Source organism: Panthera pardus, unplaced genomic scaffold (assembly GCF_024362965.1).
Source record: "Panthera pardus isolate Hobbes unplaced genomic scaffold, ASM2436296v1 HiC_scaffold_11, whole genome shotgun sequence".
NCBI classification, from domain to species: Eukaryota; Metazoa; Chordata; class Mammalia; order Carnivora; family Felidae; genus Panthera; species Panthera pardus.
In genome coordinates this window covers 68,190,262-68,213,159 of record NW_026526666.1, presented here as the reverse complement: position 1 = coordinate 68,213,159, position 22,898 = coordinate 68,190,262, and the positions used below count along the sequence as shown (strand labels likewise).

General features: G+C 45.9%; 1 protein-coding gene across 10 annotated transcripts in view; it reads right to left on the bottom strand.

Annotated features, from left to right (window-relative positions):
- Positions 1 to 22,898, bottom strand: part of LOC109266906 (BEN domain-containing protein 5) — a 1,451,617-nt gene that overhangs the window by 226,126 nt on the left and 1,202,593 nt on the right. For 6 of the 10 annotated variants that reach the window (XR_002079911.2, XM_019449351.2, XM_019449353.2 and 3 more), the window contains 2 exons: positions 11,599 to 11,732; positions 9,072 to 9,456 (listed from right to left, as the gene is read on the bottom strand). The exons of the other annotated variants lie outside the window; for them this stretch is intronic. Coding sequence is in view for 5 of the 6 variants with exons in the window: in XM_019449351.2 (XP_019304896.2) it covers positions 9,072 to 9,456; positions 11,599 to 11,732 (519 nt within the window). In the remaining variant the exon portion in view is untranslated. The remainder of the gene's footprint in view (positions 1 to 9,071; positions 9,457 to 11,598; positions 11,733 to 22,898) is intronic. 10 annotated transcript variants of the gene reach the window in all.

Sequence of the window (22,898 nt, the reverse complement as noted above, 5' to 3'; positions counted from 1 at the left end):
GGGCCCAGGTTCCCAGTCATGGGGGTCCCACTCTGAGGAACTGCAGATGCCTATTTCAAATGACTTATTTGCTTATCTCTGCGAACCTGACCAACGCCTACTGAACGTCTTCTTTGTTATATGCCTTATGCCAAAATCTCTTTTTAAAAAAAATCTCTGCAGTATTTTTCACACTGATGTCAAGTAATTATTTGTTTCATATCCCCCTGGCTGGATGGCAACTCCAAGGTCAGCCATGGACCTTGGCTCACTGCTATCTCCCCAGCACCCAGTACAATGTCTCTGGCGCACATCAGTCATTGAACATGCGTTGAATGAAAGAATTTAATCCTCATGGAAGTCCTGAAAAACAGATCTTATTATCTCTGTAGAGGCTCAGAGTGGTAAAATAATTTGCCAAAAGTTGCACAGGGGGTGAGTACTCCAATTCTGGGCTGTTAGCTCCAAAGACCTGCTCTTTCCACTACTCTACACCTCCTCAGCTAACTGCACTTTTCAGATTTCACAGGCTTGTCACGTAATACCCGTTCTGTGAGACCCTCAGTTCATCTCTGACCTTCCTGGGGCATGGGGGAGCAGTCTGTGAAGAACTCCATGGGGGGCAGGATGAGGGAGTGTCCCCAGGATTCATCTCACCCCCCAGGAGCTCTGCGTCTATCTTCCGCCAGCTGGTGGGGCAGTCAAAACTGGGTTGGTTCTTCATCTGTGGTTCTACCACTTCCTTCTCCACCCAACCATCTGGGCCCAGATAAGCATCCAAACGGCAGGAATGTGCAGAACAGCATGAGTCTGCCCTGCCAGACATGCACTCCTTCCTATCTACCTCTTCACTGTGCGGTCCAGACAGAACCTACTTGAGAGAGCCAGCTTCTCTCATTAATGCCAAGTTTTTGTTCAGGCTGTCCTGTTGCCTGAGGTACTGTTCTCTTCCTCTTCCTTTGGGTGAACCTAACTAGTTCCTCATCTGGGGGCCTTCCCCAGCCACCTATAGTACCCCTGCCCCCGTCATCTCCTGAGCCTTCCTCTATATCTTCTCCCAGTGCCCGGAGAGCCCGGGAGCACAGCAAGGCTCACACTGGATTCTACCCATCTGCTGATGAGACTGTGACTTTTTAAGGCAGTTCCAGGGTCTTAGCTATTTGATTTCCCTGTGCCCAGCATAGGGCCTGGAACAAAGGAAGAGTCTAATAAATGTTCTTGTACAAATATGTGTCCCTACAGTCAGAACCATCCAATAATGGAATGGGCTGCACTGGAAGGCAGTGAGTGAGCTTCCTGTGTCTAGAGGGATGTTCCAGGAGGCAAGGAGGCTACACAAGGCTTCCTGTCCCATGTAGGAGGGTGCACTAAGTGAATTCTGGGACTCCCTACAGGACTAGGGTGCTGCAACTTTAAGAATTACCTCCAACCAAACTCAGCTGCCTGGAACAGTAATGGAGAGAGAGTATGGCCAGACTCTGGGCCCTGTAGAACCCCGGTGACCAGAATGATTCCATTCATCCATCTTGGCTCAATATTAACCTTCTGCTGCTTCATTATGATGAATTTGTTCAGATTCCATATTGCCTAGGCATGTCCTGGTCCCTCTCTAGTCCTCAGTTTTCCCATCTACAAGATGGGGGTGAAGGGTTGGACTGGGCTCTCATTTAAAGAGATAATTTCTATAAAAACTACTTCCATCCAATAGCTCAAGGGTTCATCAGTCCCAGAATCCACTGCAGCACACAAAGGAGGTCTAATCATGAAGGCAGGAGTGACATGGCCTCTGTAGAAACACAGGGTCTGGGTGCCTGTGGGCTCGGCCTACCTGGTGGATGGAAAAGGGAGATAGGCCTCAATCTGAAAGCTGGTTTCACCATCTACTGGTTGTGTAGCCTCAGGAAAGCTACTTAATCTCTCTGAGCCTACTCTTCGGGCCTCAGTTGATGATCCTATCTACTGCAGAGGCTGTTTTAAATATGACAAGCACCTAATGTCAAGCCCAAAGCAGATGTTCAGAGAGGCAAGCTCTTGTCTGTAAGTAGCCCTTTCCTACCTCCATTTCCTCTGATTGGCAAATCCAGCAGGGAACAAGCCTGCCACACAGCCACACCAAAGGCAATGACCATCAGGCAAAGCCTTGTTCTAAGAGGAAAGCACATTCCTATTCTGGCAGTGGAGAAAAGTCCAGCAGCTCCTACGTGTTCTGGCTCCCCAAGCAGGTAACAGAGGAACAGCCTGGACTTATCTCTCAGCCCCCCAGAAAAATGAACTCCAGGGAGAAAAAGGAGGGTTATGAAGTGTCCTGCCACTCTGAAATCTGTTCTTAAAACAATCTGGGAGGAATTGTGGATAATCTTTCAGTCAGTGGTGCAAAAGGCCCTTCAAAGTAGAGAAGATAACCTATATCTTTAAGAGAAACAATTCCAGTTCTCACTGCTAGATCTTTTCCTGTTATCCAAGTTGAGGAGGCACAGGGCACAGTGGTTTTGGCCCCGCTCCACCACTCACTGAGGCAGCTGGCAGCTTGCGGATCTCCTATGGATCCACCTTTGCAATGGGGATACACAAACCCATCCTCGTCGGCCTCCCTCAGTACCCAACTTCTGTGAGTGTTCCTGCTTATTGGCGAGAACACACTGAGGCTGAAGGAGGTAGAAAAGTGTCCTGAGATGAACAGGCCCCAGAAGGAGAGCCCTGGCAAAGGGGAAACTGAGCCATGAAGTGCCAATCTGAAGGATTGAGGGGGTCAAAAGGAGTGGTTGAGGACTGGGGATGGGAAGATGGAATTCTGCCTAGGAAAAGTGAGTGGAGGGAGAATTATATAAACTACACACCAGTGAGCTTGAGATCAAGGCCAGGCAAAGTTGTAAAATGGACTATTCAAATATGATTTTGGAGGACTTACAAGAGGCAGTAGCAATCTCCAGGAGACAACCGTACCTGTGTTCTGCTGCAGGACAATGAAGAGTCTATGATATGCCAAGCATCATACAAACATTAACCCATATGTATCCTCAAATGATCCTACATCATATATGCTGGACCCACTGGGCACTGACTATGTGCTAGCCCCTGGACACAGGTCTTAACATGCATTTGCTCATTTAATCCTCATAAGAACCATAATGGTTACTATTACCATTGACTCTGCTTTACAGATGAGGAAACTAAGGCCCAGAAAGTTAAGTAACTTGCCCAAAGTAACAAATCAGACCATGGAAAAGCCAGGGTTCAAAACCCCAGTATTCCAGACCTCTGGGCCCATGCAGGCTCTTAATGACCAAATTGGCTCTCCTGGTATGTGGTAGGCATTAAGATATTCATCTCAAAGAGGAGAAAACAGAGGCTGAGAAAGGCTCAGTCATTTACTTGAAGTTGCATGGGTACTGAACCAGAGAGCTGAGATTCAAACCCAAGTAATATCTGTTGCCAAAGCCCAGGCTGCCTCCAGCACAGGGGTAAGGCCAGCAGGAGGCATTTGGCTGACATTAGCTGCCTTTTCAAAGGCACCATCAGAGACCTGTGCTTAAAGAATCCAGCTCGGACTGCAAAGGATTTTAAAGATCAAAGCTGGTATTTTAACGGACTTTGGACAGAACACAAGGCATGAGCCCAGAGGGGAACAGAGGTGATAGAAACCTAGCTCTAAAGAGCCAAGACAGATTTGCAGACCACAATGGCTTTCCCCTTCAAAAATTTCAACCAGCTTGTGATCTGGCCAACAGGGACGTTATCTCTTCTTTTTGCTTCTCCTCGCTCAAATGGAGATAATCAACCTTACCTGGCCTCGCAATAAGGCTATCGCAATAGTCCAATGACATAAAAATGTCAAGGTGCTTTGAAACCTGTGAAGTGTCACACATATGTGAATTACTATTATTATGCTTATTATCTATGCCTCTTTCTGGCCAGAATTTATCATAACCACCTACATTCCCTGACAAAGCACACCCCAAATCTAAAACCATTATAAGCCTACCTCGTGCAATCACAGCACTTGTTTTGTTCTGCTTGGTGTCCTGTTGTGTACGGGTCTGTGCTCCCCTCTGGATTGTGTGTGCATCTCGGAGGCAGCGATTACACCCTCCTCTCTCTATTCCTCACAGAGCCCTTTCCAGCTTTAGCTGGACTAACATTCCCTGAGTCACACCAAAATGAATGTAACTATCTGAGAGGCACTTGTGTTGCTAATACTGAGGACAATATCTAAGCTTTTGTCTTTGACCTCGAAGGACAAAGAATGTAGCCGAGGAGAACCCAAGAGAGACCCTAGGGTTTACTCTTTCTCCTACGCCAAAGCTCCCCCTTGCAGTTGCCTTTCCCCTGTGTGTTTCTCCTCAAGCCCTTGGAATTCTGAGTCTGCCAAGCTCCAGTTTAATAAATACTATGCATAAATACTTGTTAATATTTAAAAAAGAGACTGTCTTGTTTGTTTCTATATTCCTGGCACCTAATGCAGTCCTGGCACAAAGCATGCCCTCAATAAATAATTGTTGAATGAATGTAAGTAATGAATAAATGCACAAATAAATCTGCACTTTACCAACTGGAATTATCTGTGTGCTTTGTGTGTCCTCAGCATTTACTTCTTTGGGAGAGGGTGGGTAAAAAAGGGCAGAAAAGGAAAAAGAGACTGGCATTTATTAAACACAATATGCTGGTCACAGTGCTTTATTCTTTACGTTTGCTTCCTCAGTTAATTTTGATGTTGTCACAGAGACCCTGAGAGGAGAGACCCTCAGGATAGGACAGTGGGGTTCCTTCTGAGCAAAGAGGGCAACTTCCTATGCTAAGATCACAGAAAGTTCTGTTTCACAGAGAAGATGTTCTTTGGGGGGGGGGGGGCAGGGGCCGAGGAGTCACCTCCATCTCCATGACAATGAAGTCCAAGGGCTAAAGAAGGCCATGTAGGTGAGGGCCCAGAGAGAGGCACACAGGACTAGGTGTCAAGAGACCCCTGGGAATAGGCCTGTGACACTTTCTGAGCTTATTTCCTCATCAGCAACATGAGGACACCAGTCCATTTCCTAGATAAGCTCTCTCAGGACTCCAGAGACTCTTTCCTATTAAATCCAGCTTCTGAGACTTTCCTATTAAATCCAGCTTCTGTGTATTTGTGGAATGAATGAAAGAAGAATTAATAAATGTACAAATGAAAAAGTGAGCCACCAGGGCAGTCTCTGAAACATCTTCTTATACCATCTTGCTGCTGTCCTCTATCATTCTCCCTCGACCTCCACCAGGTGCACCATTACAACTCCTGACTGCTAGAGGGCCATTCACCACTCTGAGGTCTCCATCAGGTCAAGGGGCCAGGCTCCTGCTCACTGCCTCTTCCCGTCTACCACCTGCAGAACCTCAGTGGCTGGGGGAGTCAGAAATGATTCTTCCGAGCAGGGAGCCTTCCTTTTAAAACTGAGCATCCTTGACCTGTTGGCTTTCTTGCTTCTGAATCTGCCTGTTATGGTGTAGATGATTCAGCACTCAAGCTGGACAAAGGCTGTTGAGCTGGGTCCCCAGGCAAGGTGGACAGGAGAAAATATGCAAGGACAGGCCTCTAAGAACAATGCTTGAGGCAGGCCCAGAGGCTCAAGGATGGTAGAGCTCAGGATGCTTTCAGAGAACACGTGAAGCCAAGAAACAAAGAAGGCCTTAGTCACTTTTTGGCTCTTATCTGCCATGTTACCGGTTTCTTGACGGTGTGTACAGATGAGGAGCTGTTACAGCAGGGGCTGTCTTCACAGACTCACCAAGAGAGCTCCACCTTCAAACGCTAGGCTAGTCTCTGCCCCAGGACTCATTATACTGCATTTCAACTACACGCTTACATGTTTTCCTCCATCACTACCCACACCCCAACTTCCAACCTCTTAGTCTTCTTTGTACTCCCCAGGCCCCTAGGCTCAGAAAGCATAGGGTCAATGTTAGCTGCCTGACTGAATAAGGGAACATATGTGTAAGTGTATATGTGTATGTGTATGTGTATGTGTATATATGTGTATACATATATGTACACAACCTTTTATTTTCTATAACAGGAGACTCTGACAGGTAGAGAAGATAGTTAACCTGCTCAAGGTCATATAGCCAATTACTAGTTAGGGGAGGTAGAGGGGGAGAGAGCGTTAAAAATCAAACTGGACCCTTCCTTAGCCTCTCCACTAAACGGTGTGAAAAAGAAGCTGACAATAAGTGAGCACCAACCAGAACATAAGCACTATGCCCTGTGTCACAAGGCTGTGAGGGGGATGTTATTATTTCCATTTTACAGATGAGAACATCAAGGCTCAGAGAGGTACTCTCTGTGTAGATTGCTCCTCATTCTTCCCACCCATTCGCTCATGCCTGGATAACAAAAATTCACCCTTCAGGCCTCCGCTTAGATGTACTTTCCTTCAGGAAGTCTTTCTTCCCCAACCTCCCCAAATTCTGTGGGTACTCCTCTTCTATAGTCCCATAGCCCCATGTGCTTTTGTCTCTATGGTGACATTTATGCCCTGTGTTGTCATATTTGTGTCAGTGGCTGTCTCCTTCATCAAACTTTGACCTCTTCAAGGGCAGAGGGCAAGGGCTATATCTTAAATATATTAAACTCTTACCGCTAGGCAAAATGCTTGGCACACAGCAGGATACCAGTGAGTAACGGAAGGAAGGAGGGAAGGAAGGAAGGAAGGAAGAAAGGGAAGAAGGAAAGAAGGAAAGAAGCTTCCCGAAGCCAGAGTTGGGAAGTAGGGAAGCTAAGTCTGAATCCAGGCCTGGCTGGCTCCAAAGACTAGACGATATCCATGAAAATATATAAACTCCCCTTAGGGTAGAAACCCTTCTATTATATTCTTGTGGGTTTGTCTTAGAACTTGGCACATTATCATTCTCCATTTACCAAGTGCTAATCAATGGACTTTAAGCTTTCACACATCAGGGGCTATCAGTGTGGTGCTCCAGGATGCCCATGACCCTTAGAGCACAGGGCACTGCAGGTGGTGGGTGCTCCACACATACTTGTAGCTTGCGCTGATTTATATTTAGCCTGTCCACTATGGAGACAATGGTGACTCTGATCGGGGAAGAGCCAGCCACTGGTCCTTATGATGGCATTTAAGACCTGTGGGGTAGGAGAGCTGGGAAAGTTCAACGCACTGAAACTATGGCTGAGGTCAAGTTTGTCTAAGTGTTTTAAGACTAAAGAGGCATATAATGATGCAAAATGTAGGTCTTATTGCTCCAGAGGCTTGGAGTGGTTTCTGGAGCTTAAGTTCAGTTCATAATCATACAAAACAGGCAGTTTCCCCAGGAGTTGAAAACGGTGTGGAGAGTTTTTGTTGTTAGTGTGCATTTTCCCCACAAGAAGTTTACAAAAGGTATAGCACATTGAGTGCAATGAAAATAAAAATTATTCATTTGAGGACTGGGAAACACTTTTTTTCTCTGAAAATTCCAGTTCTTTCCCCACCCCCATCCCACTCCAAGACCAACAATGCTTTTACAAATTTTATAGTTAGGGTTTCTCTTTATGGTTTTATTTTTATATAGAATTCTAGTATCTCCTTAGGTTGTACACCCCATGTGACCTTTAGTGTCACAGGCTACGACTTGGGAGAAGGGCCAAGGCCAAGGCAGAGTTGGAAGATGAGGAAATTACCGGTCCAGGAGTCAGGGCTGCTGGTCTGACATGAGCTCTGTCTCTGCCTCCCCAGAGACTCTGGGTAAGTCCTAACCTCAGTTTCTTTCTCTGTGACAACTGCAGGGAAAGGCCTCTCAGCTGCCTCCCTGAGCCATTCTGAAGATCTACTGAGACACTGCCTTGGGGACACACTTGACGATATAAAAGGTGCCTATAAATATAAGTAGGGTAAGAGCACATTTATCTAAACATCAAAGACAAATGAATGAGGCTTTACATACAAATCTATTGTCTAGATAACACAAGGCTTCCTTCTTGAGTACAAAATTATATTTGATTTAAACTTTGGGAACAGAACTTATGTTTGCAGACTAGATTACTTCCATGTTTAGGCAGAAAACACTGACATGGGGTTGTTAATGATTGTCCTCTGGGGATGTGGAGGCTATGAACCAGTGTTTCACTGGTTTCTGCAATACTGACTGGCCTATAGCTTTTACCATCCTGGATTCTTGTGTTTGAGAGAGGGTTTCCGTCTTGTTCTCTCTACTAGGCAGTCATTTCTCATTGCTATCAAGGCTGCCACCTTTCAAATCTCCTGATTCCTACTTTTAAACCACGTTAGGTAGGAAAACCTAAAAACCTGGTTTGTTACTGGCACTTGCAGCATTAAGATCCTCTCAAGTTCTTCTGCGAGCAAACCAAAGGAGTTTTCTACATCTTTGTATCAATCCTCCTAAGGTCATGTGCCTCTAGACCCTCCAAGCCTTTCGGCGTCTCTCATTCCTTCCCAAACAAGTCCAACACTTCAAGCTGGCGTGGTTTTCAAGGTCTTTAACCACCTGTCCTCAAACTACATGTGCCATATCTCTTTTTAGCATGTTCCGGGTGCTTTCTTGTCCTCAGTGGCTGCTGCCCTCTGCCTCCTCTTGTGCCTTGAGACACCCCCACCCTTCAAGGCCTGCTTCAAGGCCCACCTCCTTCCTGAAGTCTCTCTCAGTTATAAACAACTTCTCCATCCTTTGAACTCTATCACTTTATCCATATCCCTCCCGTGGCATTTAGCACTTTCTGACTTAACGTGGTACCATGTTAAGTACCACGCTCTTAGGCCAATTTCTAGTTCTCCTCATGGTACAGAAACTGCTGTGGAGATGTTTCCGACAACCCCTGGCATTGCCTCTCGCTGAACGAATGCATGGATGAGCAGTGGCAGATACTCTGTCGGCCCCTGTTCTCCGCGCCACACCTGTCAGCGTTCCCCACTGTGCCATAGGTGGCTAAGGCCGTGGCACTCTGAAGCTCTTATCGGACTCACTGCGGGAGGGGAGCGGCTCAACCTCGTGGTGCCTGCCGAGCCAAGCCCCTGCCCTTCCCGAGCCTACGTCTCCCCCGTGCCCTCCTTGAAGAAGAGCTGCGCAAGGCATCCCCCCGCATGGAGTGGTCGGTGGCCTGCTGGGGCACTCACCACTGCCAAGCCTCAGGAGCAGCACGTCCTGGAGCCTCCGGTTGAGGTCACGGAGCTCCTTCATTTCAGACACGAGAGCCCCGTATTCCTTGAGCTTCTTGGCCTGCTGGACCAGCTGCCTCCGAGTCCGCTCCAGCTCCTGCTGGAGGTGGCGCATCTCCTCCTGCTGCTGCTGGTAGTTGCGCAGCAGCTCCTCATACAGAGCCCGGGGCACGACAGCGTCCTCCAGACTGTCCATGTCCTCTGTGCCCGGCGAGGCCTCCACGAAGACCTCCTCTGGACACGTGCTGTGGCCCAGGCTCAGGCCGTTCTGCTTCTCCAGCCGGGCCACCACTGCCTCAATGCTCTTATGCGCCACTTCGCTCGGCTTCCGCCCCTCGGGTCTCTGTGTAGGACAACGAGAATCAGTTCAGGCAAGGGCAGCTGGGACTTTCTTGGACTGCGGCTCAATATTTCCCCAGACAATCCTAGAATCACAGAACCACAGAACATCAGTGCTTGGAGAAACCTGTGCAAACACTTAGTCAAAGCCTTTCATTGTACAAATGGGGCAGATTCAGAGCGGGGAAGGGTCTTGCCCAAGATCACACACACAGTCGTTTAGTGGCAGACCGAGGACTCTGGTTTCTCGGGCCAGTGCTTTTTCCATTCCATCACTCTGTCTCCTGGGTGCATACTATACCATGACCACCCTCCCCGATTCCCCAGCCCCTACCCCACCCACAGTGCCTGTGCAGTGACTTGCTCATGGGGTGGGGTGGGGGCGTTCAGTGGGTATTGGTGGAGAATCTGTGAGAAATCAGGCCAGGCCAAACCACCCAAGGGGAGTCACCACTCAAATCTCTTTGAGAACAAAAACATAAAAGGCAAAAAGAAAAAAACAAAACAAGACAAAATACCTACCCTCCCCAACACACAAAAACCAAAGGGCATCCCACCAGTAACCTTTTCCTCAAGAATGCTTTAGTTGGGAAGGATGCTAAGAACTCTAATCTGTTCTAATCCAGGGCAGGAGCCATGCCTTATTTTCTCTGTGTCTCCACTGCCTACTCAGAACTGGCATTTGGCAGCAGCTTGATAAATGTTTACATAACTGAAAAGTTCAAAGAATGCTAACACTGGAAGTTCCTTTCAGCTTTACTCCCTCACTTTCCAGGCGAGGAAACTGAGGCTCAGAGAGGAGAAGGACTATGTTTGGGGTCACGTGATGAGTTGCAGACAGAGCCAGGTCCAGAACCTAGAGCCCAACTTCCAGCACAAGGCCCCTTCCCCCACATCTGTCAGCCTCTCCCTGGGCTCCTGCCAAGCTGAGGCTCAGCAAGACAGTGGGTATACAGAGGACAGTTCATTGAGAAGAACATTATCCAGGACTATCTAGGGGCTGGAGTTTCAGCTGCCTGAGGAAATTCCAGCTCAAGTAGACAAAGCTTCCATTGAGGAGCAATGGGAGTTACAGGACCAACTGAATTCTTCACTCATGGCAGGAGGGCTAGGAGCTCTCCTGATCGGGGCATTGGTGGGAGGTGCAGACAACTGAGGACACAGGATTCCAGACAAATTAACTGCATCAGGTCAAGCCTGCCTTAACTTCTCAGTAAGTTTCTGGGTATTTAATAAAAAAGAAACAAAAACAACACGATTCTGAGATTCAGTTACATGACAGGATAGGATCCATCGGGATAAGGTGCTGCTACTTTAGCTGAACTTATCTGCTAAAATTGTAATGATCACTTTAGACAACTGCGTCACTACACTATGAGACCATCAAGGGCAGTGACTGTGTCTGCCTAATCTTCATGACCCCAGGGGTCAGCACAGAGCCAGGCCCATAGCAGGGGTGCAATGAATTTATGAACTGAACTCAGCTGCATCTCTTGGACTATGCTTTGGGAATGTCCTTGACCTTTTGTCCGATGTCCGAACATGGTCAATGAGGAAGGCAGCCTTCTTTCTCCTCCCTGCCTCTGGGGTACCAATTGTACTGAAAAAACATATGGCTTGTTGAATAAGACATTCACTTTACAAATGAAGGCTGGAGGAGACCACCTGGGAAGCAGATCAAAGGAAATGCAACCTCAGGCAAAAATTTTCTTCCAGCCCAGGGTCCTGCAAACTCCTCTGTGTACACCTGGTACATTCTGCTTCCTATCGAATCTATACCCTTTGCTGTTTGGGGCAATCTGATAGTGACTGGCTCTGAACTGCTGCCCAAGAACGGCTGTTTAATATTCCTGGAGCTCACGGTTGTAGGCCAGAGAGGAATGCACCCTTCCAAACCCTCAGCAGCGGATGACACTGCTTAGATGGGGCAAACGGGGTGGTGCATGGTGGCACAGCATGAGTCAGGGCTCCTGGACAGTTGGTCAGCAAGGCACACGCATACTAGCTGTCTCAACACTCTCCCAATCTGAAAAAATTGCCAGAGGACATTTATATGGGGAGAAGAGGCCAGACTGGAACTCTTTAGCTATCAAGAATCTGAAAATGCCCCCACATACGTCCAAAAGAAGGGGAAAGATTTTGTTACCTTGATGTGTCTAAGCTGTAAATCTTCTTCCCCATAATCTTTAACCTCACCATCTTCTTCTACGTGATTGAGAGAAAGTTTGGGGATTTTTATTTTCTTCTGCATCACACTGTTTTCAAGGTCAGATTTGTCTTCTAAAATGCATATCAAGAGAACAAGGTTCATTATGAGTCAAAATGCTCAAAATACCCATAATCGCAAATGCTAGAGAATGACTGAGGCCAGACCAGTTAAAAAGGAAAAGCAAACAAACCCAAGACCTGTCCCTCCTGCATGCAGGGCTCCTAAAAGCAGCAGTGCAGATCAAACTCTAGGGTCAAAGGTACATGCTACAGGCACTGCCATTCGAAGTGCTGAAATAGTGTCCAATGATTTGGCTTAGGGGTTTCTCCACGAATACCTTAAAGGGTGGCCTTTTATGAATTCCAGGACCTTGGAACTGGAATGGCCCTTAGACTTCTATTTGGTCTAAACTAGCACATGGAGCCCTTGACGACCACCATCTTTCTAAGCCAGGCGAATTCCCAGGAAGACGTGTTTTTCTGCCAGCTCAGGTGCTAATAAGCATGAAAGGGATGATGGCTCTCATGGGGCCTCTCGTGGAGCCTCCCCACAATCCCGACATAGGACAGGCTGAGGTAAGACAGATATGAGAAGAGTAACAAGTAACATTTACTGCCTTTTTACTGGTATCAGATCACAGAATGACAGAGTTTGAGGGGCCTTGGTGACCAACTGGTCCAACTCTCATTCTACAGAGGAGGGAACTCAAACCCAGAGGACAGAAGGGGTTTGCCCAAAATGTGAGTCTGAGAAGAGCCAGGAGGGAGAAACAGGCCTCTGGCATCTCACCCAGTGCTTACACGTGATAATAACACACACCAAAATGAACCACACACTGTAAAGTGCTACACAAATACAAAGGGATATTACTCCTCCTCACTTTCTCATTCTTTAAACTCAACTTCAGATAATCCAAAAGAGATTTGAGACTTCTTTAGATTTAGATTTTTTTCTCCTGCACAGATTTCAAACTTTATTTCCCAGATCTATCTTTCACTGTAGATGTCAAAAGTAAAAATTCAAAGAGGGGAGTTCTAGAGGTAGAAACTTGAGCCTGGAACTGGCCCCTTGTGGCAAATACTTTGGGATCTTGTGTTCTTGGCTTGAACTGAGACTCTAGGGATTGCTGTTTCTTTTACTTCTCAAAGGTTCCCACTGCTATAGCCCAAATTCACTTTCTAGCATGTTGCCCAATGCTGGATGTGGCATGTGGCCAGGTAGCTGGTTAAATACAGTCTCTGAGGGTCTTTATGTGTGAGTGTGTGTGTGTGCATGCATATGTGTGTGTGTTAAACATGCTCTTACACTTCCCCCAAGCCAGGCTTCTCTCTTCACAACTTGTTAGTAAAGCTGAGAAGGAAGCTTATAAGCACACAACTATTCTAGAATGTAGTCAAATGCCACATCTTCCCAAACAGTCTTAGGAAGGGAGCCCCCGCTGGAGAGGAGTGGGACTCTGGTACCAGAGAGACCTCTTTGGGAACCTCAGCTCTTGCGTGGCAGGGTAAGGAGGGAGGGGGGAAGCCTTAGTCTCACAGAGCTCAGGTGTCTGCTCTATAATGCAGTGGGGAGGGACGGCACCAATAATTTACATAACTCACTGCACACTGCCTGGTACACATCAGGCTCTCAACAAACAGAACACTAAAACTGACATTATCAACATGGCCGGAATCATTTTTATCTCCTTAAGCATAAGGTGAGTAAAGATACAATTTTTAAAAATAAAGGAATGACTTAAGAAGGATATAGGGTGTGAGGGCCCTGCCCAGGGAAAAAAAGACTAGTCTTTGTTAACACCCTCAGCCTGAGCAGAGGTGAAAACGGCCTTTCCCACTAACTGGAGGAGCAATCCTCAGGTTCTATTTTCACAAGAAAGGCCTGTTTTTGTTCTCTTTGTGCCTATAAAATACATCCAATGAGTTAGGCTGAACAACAGTGGGGACTGTGGTCTTTCTAAAAGAGCAACAGCTTCTTCCTCCTACAGATCATTGTTGACTCTAAGTCAAAAAGCTGTGAAAATATAAAAGTGAAAGAAAGTGCTTCAAATGATGTTACGCTGAAATGGGGTAGGTGGGCGTTTCCACATGTGAAAAGCCAGACACAGAGGATGAGAAGGTGGTGTTAGGACTTCTGGATGTGTTGGGGCAAAGCTTCTGAGCTAGTTGTCAGTTTGATAAATTCAAGGGCAAAAGTTTGAGATGGAGACACCAAACTAGAAGTGACAAGCCACCCTCTGCCTCCCTGAGCTGAAAGTGTGTAGCTCAGGATCATGTTGGTTGGAGAGAAGCAATCATTCAGACGTGCAACACTAGGTAATATTTGCACTGAGGACAATCCTCAGCTCATCTCATGCAACCCTTTCAAAATGCAGTTAGGAGACTGAGGTTCCAAATGGTGAAGTCCACATATCTGTGTACTCAACAATCAGGCCCCAGGGATACAGGAATAGCAGTACAGTTCACGTTCGCATTCTGGAGAGCTCACTGTTGTGCAAGGTCATAGAAGTTAGTGTCAAAACATGAATAGTATGAGAACTCAGACCCTGTACCCAGCGTCCACGGCATTTTCTCCTATGCCTCAGCATAACATTTCCTGAGAATATACACTTACAAGATCTAGCCTGGGCCCCAGAACATGGAGAACGAGCACCCAGTTGTGGGAACACACAATAAAACCACTGAAAAAACAATAATCCAAGATCTTCAATACTGAGTTTGAATAAGGGGGAAGTAACTGTTTTCAGAGGCAAGGGAGATCACTTTGGTCAGTGCAACCATGGTAGGTGCTTGAGAAGAGGCAGCATTTGAGCTAGGCTCCTTACTAACTGACTTACTGAGTGAGTTACTCTACTTCTCTGATCCTGCTTCCTCATCTGTGACTCACTCACTTGGCCAGGATGTTGTGAAGTGGCCAGGATCACTTCTGTATCAAGTTCTAGTAAGAACCTGAGTGGCGTGAATGGTATTTGGGCAGTTTTCATAAAAGGATAGCCATTTAAGGGTGATAAGAATCTGGAGGCAGCTGGGTGGCTCAGTTGGTTAAGCGTCCAACGTTGGCTCAGGTCATAATCTCATGGTTCATGAGTTCGAGCCCGGCATCAGGCTCTGTGCTGACAGCTCAGAGCCTGGAGCCTACTTTGGATTCTGTGTCTCCCTCTCTTTCTCTGCCCCTCCCCTGCTTCTGTGCACACACACTCTCTCTCTCTCTCGCTCTCGCTCTCTCTCAAAAAACAAATAAAAACATTTAAAAAAAAAAAAGGGTGGCAAGAATTTGGACCACACAAAAGGGACAAAGACTAGAAACTAAAAAAGGAACGTTGGGAAAATATTCAGACTGGTATGGTTACTAAACATGGTTCAGTAACAGGCAGAAAAAAGAGGTGAGGAAAGAAGTTAAGGCAGTTGGAGCTTAGAGAGTAAATGGCCTTGAATGCCAAGGTAAGAAGAACTGAGGTCCAGCTAATAGGTGTGGGGAAAAAACTAGGAGTGGGGCAACCCGGATTCCAAGTCCAGTCCTGCCACTTAGACGGTGGGATAAGAAGTCAGGCAAGCTGCTATGTCAGTGAGTGTCATTCTTCTCTTTCTCTTTCTCTTCTCTTTGAGTATGTATCTCAAGTGGGAATCAAATCAGCTGAGTAAATGTGCACTGAAAGCAACAGAGCCCCGTCTGTATATATGGTGGGTGGCGAAGCTCGGTAGAGCCTGCTGCAGGTTTGCTTTTGGGGGTGGAGACCTGTCCAGCTGCCTGCCTGGGGTGCTCCACTCTCTACCTGAGGCCCCACCCCCACCAGCTATACCCAAGGCTCCATGCTTGCCCAGCTAACTGGAATGCCCCCCTCCTTTCTTGTCTGCCTGGCAAACTCCACACAGCCTCCATTCACCTCCTCCTTCCTCCTCAAAGGTCCCAATACACATTGTACAAACCTCTAGGTAGCTTATTTTCTTACTCTGCTGAGATCATCTGGTTTGAAGTCAACCTTCCCCACTGGAGTGTGAGTTACCTCAGGGCAGGGCCCAAATCCTAGACCTGGCCATACAATAGGGAATCATCAAACAAAAATGTTTAATGGAAGAATAATTTTAAAAAAGAGGCTACACCAATAAACCTATGAAAAGGTGCTCACAATCATCAGTCATTAGGGAAGCGCAAATCAAACACATAATGAGATACAACTACCCACTCACTAAGACGGCCATAATGAGAAAACAGAAGGGAAGAGAGAAGAAACAGAACAAGCAATGAGAGGATGTGGAGAAACTGGAGCCTGCATTCACTCCTGGTGGGAATGTAAACTGGGGCAGCCACTGTCGAAAACAGTCTGGCAGTTCCTCCAAATGTTACATATAAGACCATCATATGACTAAGCAATTCCACTCCTAGGTATACACCCAAGAGAAATCAACACATATCCACCAAAAATTTGTGCATGGATGTTTATAAGCAACATTATTCATAATGGCTAAAAGGTGGTGACAGGGGCGCCTGGGTGGCTCAGTCGGTTAGGCAGCCGACTTCGGCTCAGGTCATGATCTCACGGTCCGTGAGTTTGAGCCCCGCGTCAGGCTCTGTGCTGACAGCTCAGAGCCTGGAGCCTGTTTCGGATTCTGTGTCTCCCTCTCTCTGACCCTCCCCCGTTCATGCTCTGTCTCTCTCTGTCTCAAAAATAAATAAACATTAAAAAAAAAAAAATTTTAAAAAGGTGGTGACAACCCAATTGTCTATTAATTGGTGAATGGATTAAAAAAATGTGGTATATCCATGCAATAGAATATTACACAACCATAAAAAGAAATGAAGTGCTGACAGATAGCGACAACACAATGAATTCTGCAAAACATTATGCTAAGTGAGAAAAGCCAGACACCAAGGCCACATGTTGTCTGGTTCCACGCATGTGAAACACCCGGACAGGCAAATCCACAGAGACAGAAAGTATGTTTGCCAGGGGCGTAGGGGGAAGAGGCAACGAGAAGTGACCACTTAATGGGTAACAGGGATTTTCTCTCTCTCTCTGCATGTGTGTGTGTGTGTGTGTGATGAGAATGTTCTGTCATCAGATAGTGAAGATGGTTGCAGAACACTGTAAATATACTAAGAATTGCTGATTTGTACATACTTCAAAATGGTCTAAATAGTGAATTTTATGTTATTAGACTTCAGTTAAAAAATAGGCTACCACTTGTAGCATGTCTACTACCTACCAGGTACCATCATAAGGCTCTTTACTTACATTACTACATCTCACAACAATCCTGCAATTATTAGCCACATTTTTTTTTTCCCACAAAAAAAGAAATGAGACTCAAAGAAGGCTTGAGTGCCATCCAGATGGGAAGATGCAGAGTCAGAATTTGTTCTAAGTCTCTCTACCTCCAGAGCCCATGCTCTACCCTTTCTAAACACAGGCCTATAACATGCAGAACCAGAATAAATGTTGAACGGATGAATGATGGCCATAGATGAAAACATCCAAATTCCCCAGCCCGAAGTTCAAAGCAGAAGACCACTTTATTCCTGCTCTCCTGCATCTCCAGATGCCTCTGTCCTCAGGAAGCCTCCAGAAAGCAGCAGTGATCATCACCAGACATAACAGAAACAGGTTGTAGCCAGGCCTAAGGACTTGAAATGGATTCTTTGAAAAGGTAGGCTGAGCAGTAAAGTCTGAAATGACAAGAGTGAGTTCCAGAAAGGAGCAGAAGCAGATAGTCCCTCCAACCCCATGCCTCCTGATCTGGACACATGGCCAGGGAGATCCCGAGGCTCCTCTGGGAGCTAACTACTTCCTGGTTCCATCTTAATGCTCATCAGTCTCCAACTTGACTGGTGGTGCTCCAGGAATAAGGGCTCAGGAAGCCCTGGGGCCTCCATTCATCCTTTTCTGTAGGCAGTGCACATTTACTGAGCTCTGGTCTCAGTTTGGACCACTACAATCCAGAATGTACCAAGAACCCCAACCAGAAAGCAAGATTTGACTTCCTGAGAGATGCTGCCACACATGGGGCAAACCTCTGGGTCTCCAGGCCTTCCTGACCCTAATCCTGATTGAAGGTGGTACCTCACATCTATATCTAAGCTACAGAAAATTAATGAATAATCAGTGTCAGCACAAAAAGTGGAAGAAATGGTTGGGAGAGGGAGGCCCAGGATCTAATAAAAGCAGCATGGTCCTTTGAATGAGGTGGTCCTAGTTTGGAATTCTGTCTCTTCCACATACTAACTGTGGGAACTTGGGCACACTACTTAACCTGTCTGAGTCTCAGTTTCATGATCTATAAAATGGAAATGATAAACTGTTTTCCAAAAGATGGTGCATGTAAAACACCAAGCACAGTGTCTTTCTTGTCACAGGTGTTCAATGAATAGCTGCGCTGAGGCTATCCCTGTGGGTTATGTGCTTGGCTTTTATCCCATGGCAAAAAGAACCACTGCGGGTATCTGACACAGACTGAGACATGATGAAAGAGATGTTTTGGGAAGATTAATGTGGCAGTGGCAAGCAAGATGGATGAGGTGTGAGGAGGAGACTGAACATAGGGTGACAAGAAGCTATAACTCTTGACTGGTCACAATAATGAAGGTGAACAGTGGTGTGGATCATCTAAGGCAGCAAATAACCTCATGTAGCATTCTAATGTGGCTTTGGGGTGTGCTTCTGGCTTCAAATTCCAGGAAACCACAAAAGGAACCAGCAGTGGACTCAGAAGGACGAGGAAAACTCTCTAGTCAACCTGCCTTTGCAACTGTTCCAAGCTTAAGACTAAATAATCAGTTCTCAGGTAAACAAACAAATATGTAGCCTCTGAAGAGACAACCTTTACTGATTCTGACTGCCTAATTCTCTTGTTTCCAGGGGAGAGAAAACCACCAAGGATTTGGGCATCAACTATTTCCTCCTCCTTTGCAGCTGCTGTGATGTCAGTTAATTTCATTCATCCATTCAACAATAACTAAGTACCTACTGTGTGCCAGGACCCATGCCAAATTCTTTATTAACATCAATATACTTAATCCGTCTGAGAATTCAACTGAAGCAGAAACCAAGGCTTAAGGAAGTGAGATGGCTTGCCTAAGACATAAAGCTATCATACAGTGGAAACAATTCCCAATCAGGTCTGCACAACACTCAGGCCCTCCCTGTTCGTATCATGTAATTATCCTATAGGAACAAGAGAAAAATGTTTAAGTCGCTAAAATATCCTCAACTGAACTACAAGGCACATATATAATGATGAGCATGTCCATATAACTTCCAGAGTGCCTGCTTTCTCCTAAAACCTTGCCTACATGCAGAAGAATGTTGTGATAAATTCCCAAATTGAACTAGGCATTATACAAGTCCCATCTGACTTGATGGCAGACTCCTGAACTGCAAGCTTATCAAATCCACCCAGCTCTACATAATCCTCAGAGTCCTTATTCAAAGCCGTAAAATAGGGTAGAAGCTACTCTTCATTGGTGTCTGTTACTGACCTTTGAGAAAGAGACATCCCATTAAAGTGGAGGTACAGTAACAAGCAAACAGCGTCTTAGAAAACAGGCAGGTGGACAGGAATTGCAATGCAAGTCTGTCTTCAAAAGCGATGATAGCCCCGAAGGATTTGCAGCATACAGTTAAAATGGGAGAGGGACTGTCGTGACTCCCATCTTACATAAAATCATGCTGGATAATTAAAAGAATCCAGTATCAGAGAGTTTAATGTGGTGTGGGTTTGTTAGCTAGGGTGAAATTCTGAAAGGCCAAACACAAAATGTTGTACAAAAGTTGGTCTTGTCTTAAAAATATCTACAGGCAAGTTTAAAGTTTCTCGCATGTACAAAAATCCTGTAAAGTCTTACGATGTTTGCATGAAAAACAGACATGTCACAGAGAAGACACGCACATTGCGTTTTCTAGACTGTGGTGTTTGTTTTTACAGAATCCAAGGCAGGCAAAATTCTCAAGTTTCAAGGATTATATCCAGTCAAGAGACCAGAAAGAAGAGGGCCCGCTGTGGTATAGCAGAAAGAAATCAGGAGATGCTGGTTCGAGGCCTGGCTCTGTGGCTAAATCTATGGCTGATTGGGCACCTTTTTTTGGTTTTCTTTTCCGTAAAACAGAGGGACTAGACTAAAATCCTCAATGGGTCCTTCCAGCTCTGTGACCGCTGACCAGTCACAGGGAAATCCAGGTCTCTTTCTTTTCTGTGCAGCGCAGGGTAAGAATAGATGATCTCATCCCTCCAGGTGGGCACATTAGAAGAAATGTCCCACTGATGCCATTCAAGAAGGAGGAGAAGAAATTGCTAACCAGGTTTCAGTAGGTCTCCTTGCTCTCCCTCCCACTGCCTCACTGGCCTTGGCACAGGGCTGCAGCACAGACAATACTAGGAACTTCATCCTGCTGGCTCATTTGTCAGGGTAATGAATGGCACCAGCATAGGGTCACAAAGGGCCAAAACATACTGGGGGATGACTAGCCTTTCATGCTGAAGCCAAGCCCTAGGAGGATTTAAAATACACACAAGTTAAACTTACACTTATCTGCTTCTTACATGTGCTTGTTCCTCTAAATCAATCCTTTCCACGAATAGTAGTACCCACAGCTAAGGAAGCTGTTCTCTCAGGGACCCTTGGCTACCACAGTCCTTAACAGCGGCCTATATTTAGTGAGTACCTACTGTGTGCCAGACGGTTTTCCATATTACCTTGCTAAGTAACCCAGTGGGTGAGTAGCTGATTACTATTCCTGCATCACACTTGAGCACCTGAGACTCAGAGGTGAATTGATCTCCCCAAGGTCACACAGGTTCTAAGTTCCAGAGTCACTATTTGAACCCAGATAGTCAGACTTCAAAGCCCATCTTCTTTCATTCTCTAACACTTCCTCCTTGATACTTAAGGAAGTGACCTAGAGGTCCCCTAACCAAATTCTCTCATAGGGCAAGATTCCATTCCAGAATATCCTTGACCTACTTGCCACCTCCAGTGATAAGGAGCTTATCACCATGCTGGAAGCCCTTTTAGTTGTTCATCGTTCTCTCTGTTAATATCATATTCCTCCCACCAACTCCTATGAATTCCATTCTTTGCATCCAACTCTGCTTTTTGGACCCCAAAGAACAGGCCTGATACTTCCTGCACTGGGGGCAAAACTCAGACACTGAAAACTACCAAAATACCCCATGCAAATCTTTTCTTCTCTTGCTTATATATACTTAGCCGTCCTTATGTCTAACCAATAGCTCTGAGGAAAAAGTAGTTGTATGTAGTTAAGAGAAAAACAAGCCTAGATCTGGGATCCAAAGACTCTTTCTTAGTTTGATTTTCAGGACACCCTTCTGTCCTGGTTACTACTCGATTCTCTGTCCATCTCTATTTCTTCCCAGTCACCTTTTTTGGGCTCTTCTTCAGCTGTACCCTTAAAAGCTGATGTTCTGAACAGTTCTGCCTTGCATGATTCTTCACTCTGCACCCTCTCCCGCTGTGACCTCACCAGTCTTGTGGCTAATGACTTCCACATTTGGATCTTCAGCCCAATTTCAGAGTGCTGTCCTGAACCTTGGCCATACGCCTAATTGCTCTCCTGGAGCATCCACCCAGATGTCCCACAGGCCCCTAAGATTCAACTTGTCTCAAGCGAAACTCATCATCTCTTCCAACCAACTACTCTTCTAGTGCTCCCCATGGAGGGAGGAGAGGCCAGATCACCACATCCTCCTCACCACAACCAGGCTGTTCCCTAGTCCCATGGATTCTCCTTTCTTGATCCCTCTCAGACCCATCATGACCACTGCCACCTTAGTTTAGGTGTCACACTTTTTGAATGAACTGACTCACACTTCTCCACAAGCCCTGAGTACGTGGGAAGATTCAGTTCATTGCCTGGCACCTATCATACCTGCTATACCACTGTTTGAATAGCCCGCTTCTCCCAGGTAAAACAAGAAGCCCTATTTTATAGGGATGTAGACAGAGTATATAGAAATTCTTAGCACTGGACCTGGAACCTGGTGAGCACTTCATAAATATTTAGTAAGTTAGTCCTTAAAGGCAAAAAAACAGAAACAAAAAACAATGCCCATTCCTCCTGCATTTCCCTCCAGCATATGGCTGACCACCTAGTATAACTCAATACCAGCAGAACTTAAATACATCAGAGAAAACCTCTTCAGGGCATGTATGCTTTTCTGGTAAGCATTTTAAAATGAAGAGTTCACACATCTCTCTGTCTCTCTAAGGAGCTTATAAGACAAGCAGGTAGGCACAGTAGAAAGAGAATTAATCTTGGAGTCAAAGATCTAAATTTGAACTCTACTTTTCTGATGTGTTTTTAAAAATAAAAACTAGTGTGTTCTTGAATAACAAAACACCACACAAAAGAGAAAGACCTCAGCTTGCCTGGGGGCATTTTTTTTCTTTCATCCTGTGAACCAGAACTCTGAAGTACTCTGTAGCACATACCATTTAGTTGTAACAAATCTGTGGTTCTCCAACAAGATAAATCACATCAGACTGAGCCTTCAATGGTTAACATTTCAGTGGAATCTGCAACAGATGACAGCAGGCAAGTTCCAATCTTTGCTCCAATGTGTATTAGCAGAACATGTCAAAACCTAAATTAAAAGTTTTCACTCGCTTTAAAAAAAAATAAATCCTTTTGTTGGCAGTCTCCCACTGATGACATGTAACAATCTTTGCATATGAAATCGGCTAGTCCCCTGCTTCGCTGCTAACTTTGTAGAAGTTCCAAAGCGTTTCTGGAGCAAGTGATCTATTTGGACCGACAATGCCAAGCTGGGACCTGAGCCCTGAATGAGCTAAAATTACCAAAGCAAGAAGAACGTGGCTTTGGAAGCTATTCCCCCCCAAGTGTGGGGTTTTTCTAGTCAAGGGAGTGATAAAGAATGTTGACTCTTTCCAGATGAACAACGTTGAATGAAACCTCAGAATCCCGCTGCAGGTTTCTGCTCTGAAAAACAAGTTGCTGCTACAGAGGTTCCTGTCCTTTCCTACTTCCGCTCCCCAAACATAATAAATGCACCTGTCTTCCCCAAGTTCATGAGTTCAGCACAGGCTGGCTGGTGTGGACTGCGTGCTGGGCACTTGCAGGCACAGAGACCAGGGAGATGGGGCACTGTCCTAGAGGAGTTCACTGGCTGGTAAGGTAGACAGGCACACTGAAACAAAACCCAAAATGCTAAGATCCATAAGCAAAGCAAAGGGAGAGCTCTGAGGAGGGAGAATCTCCTCTTGGG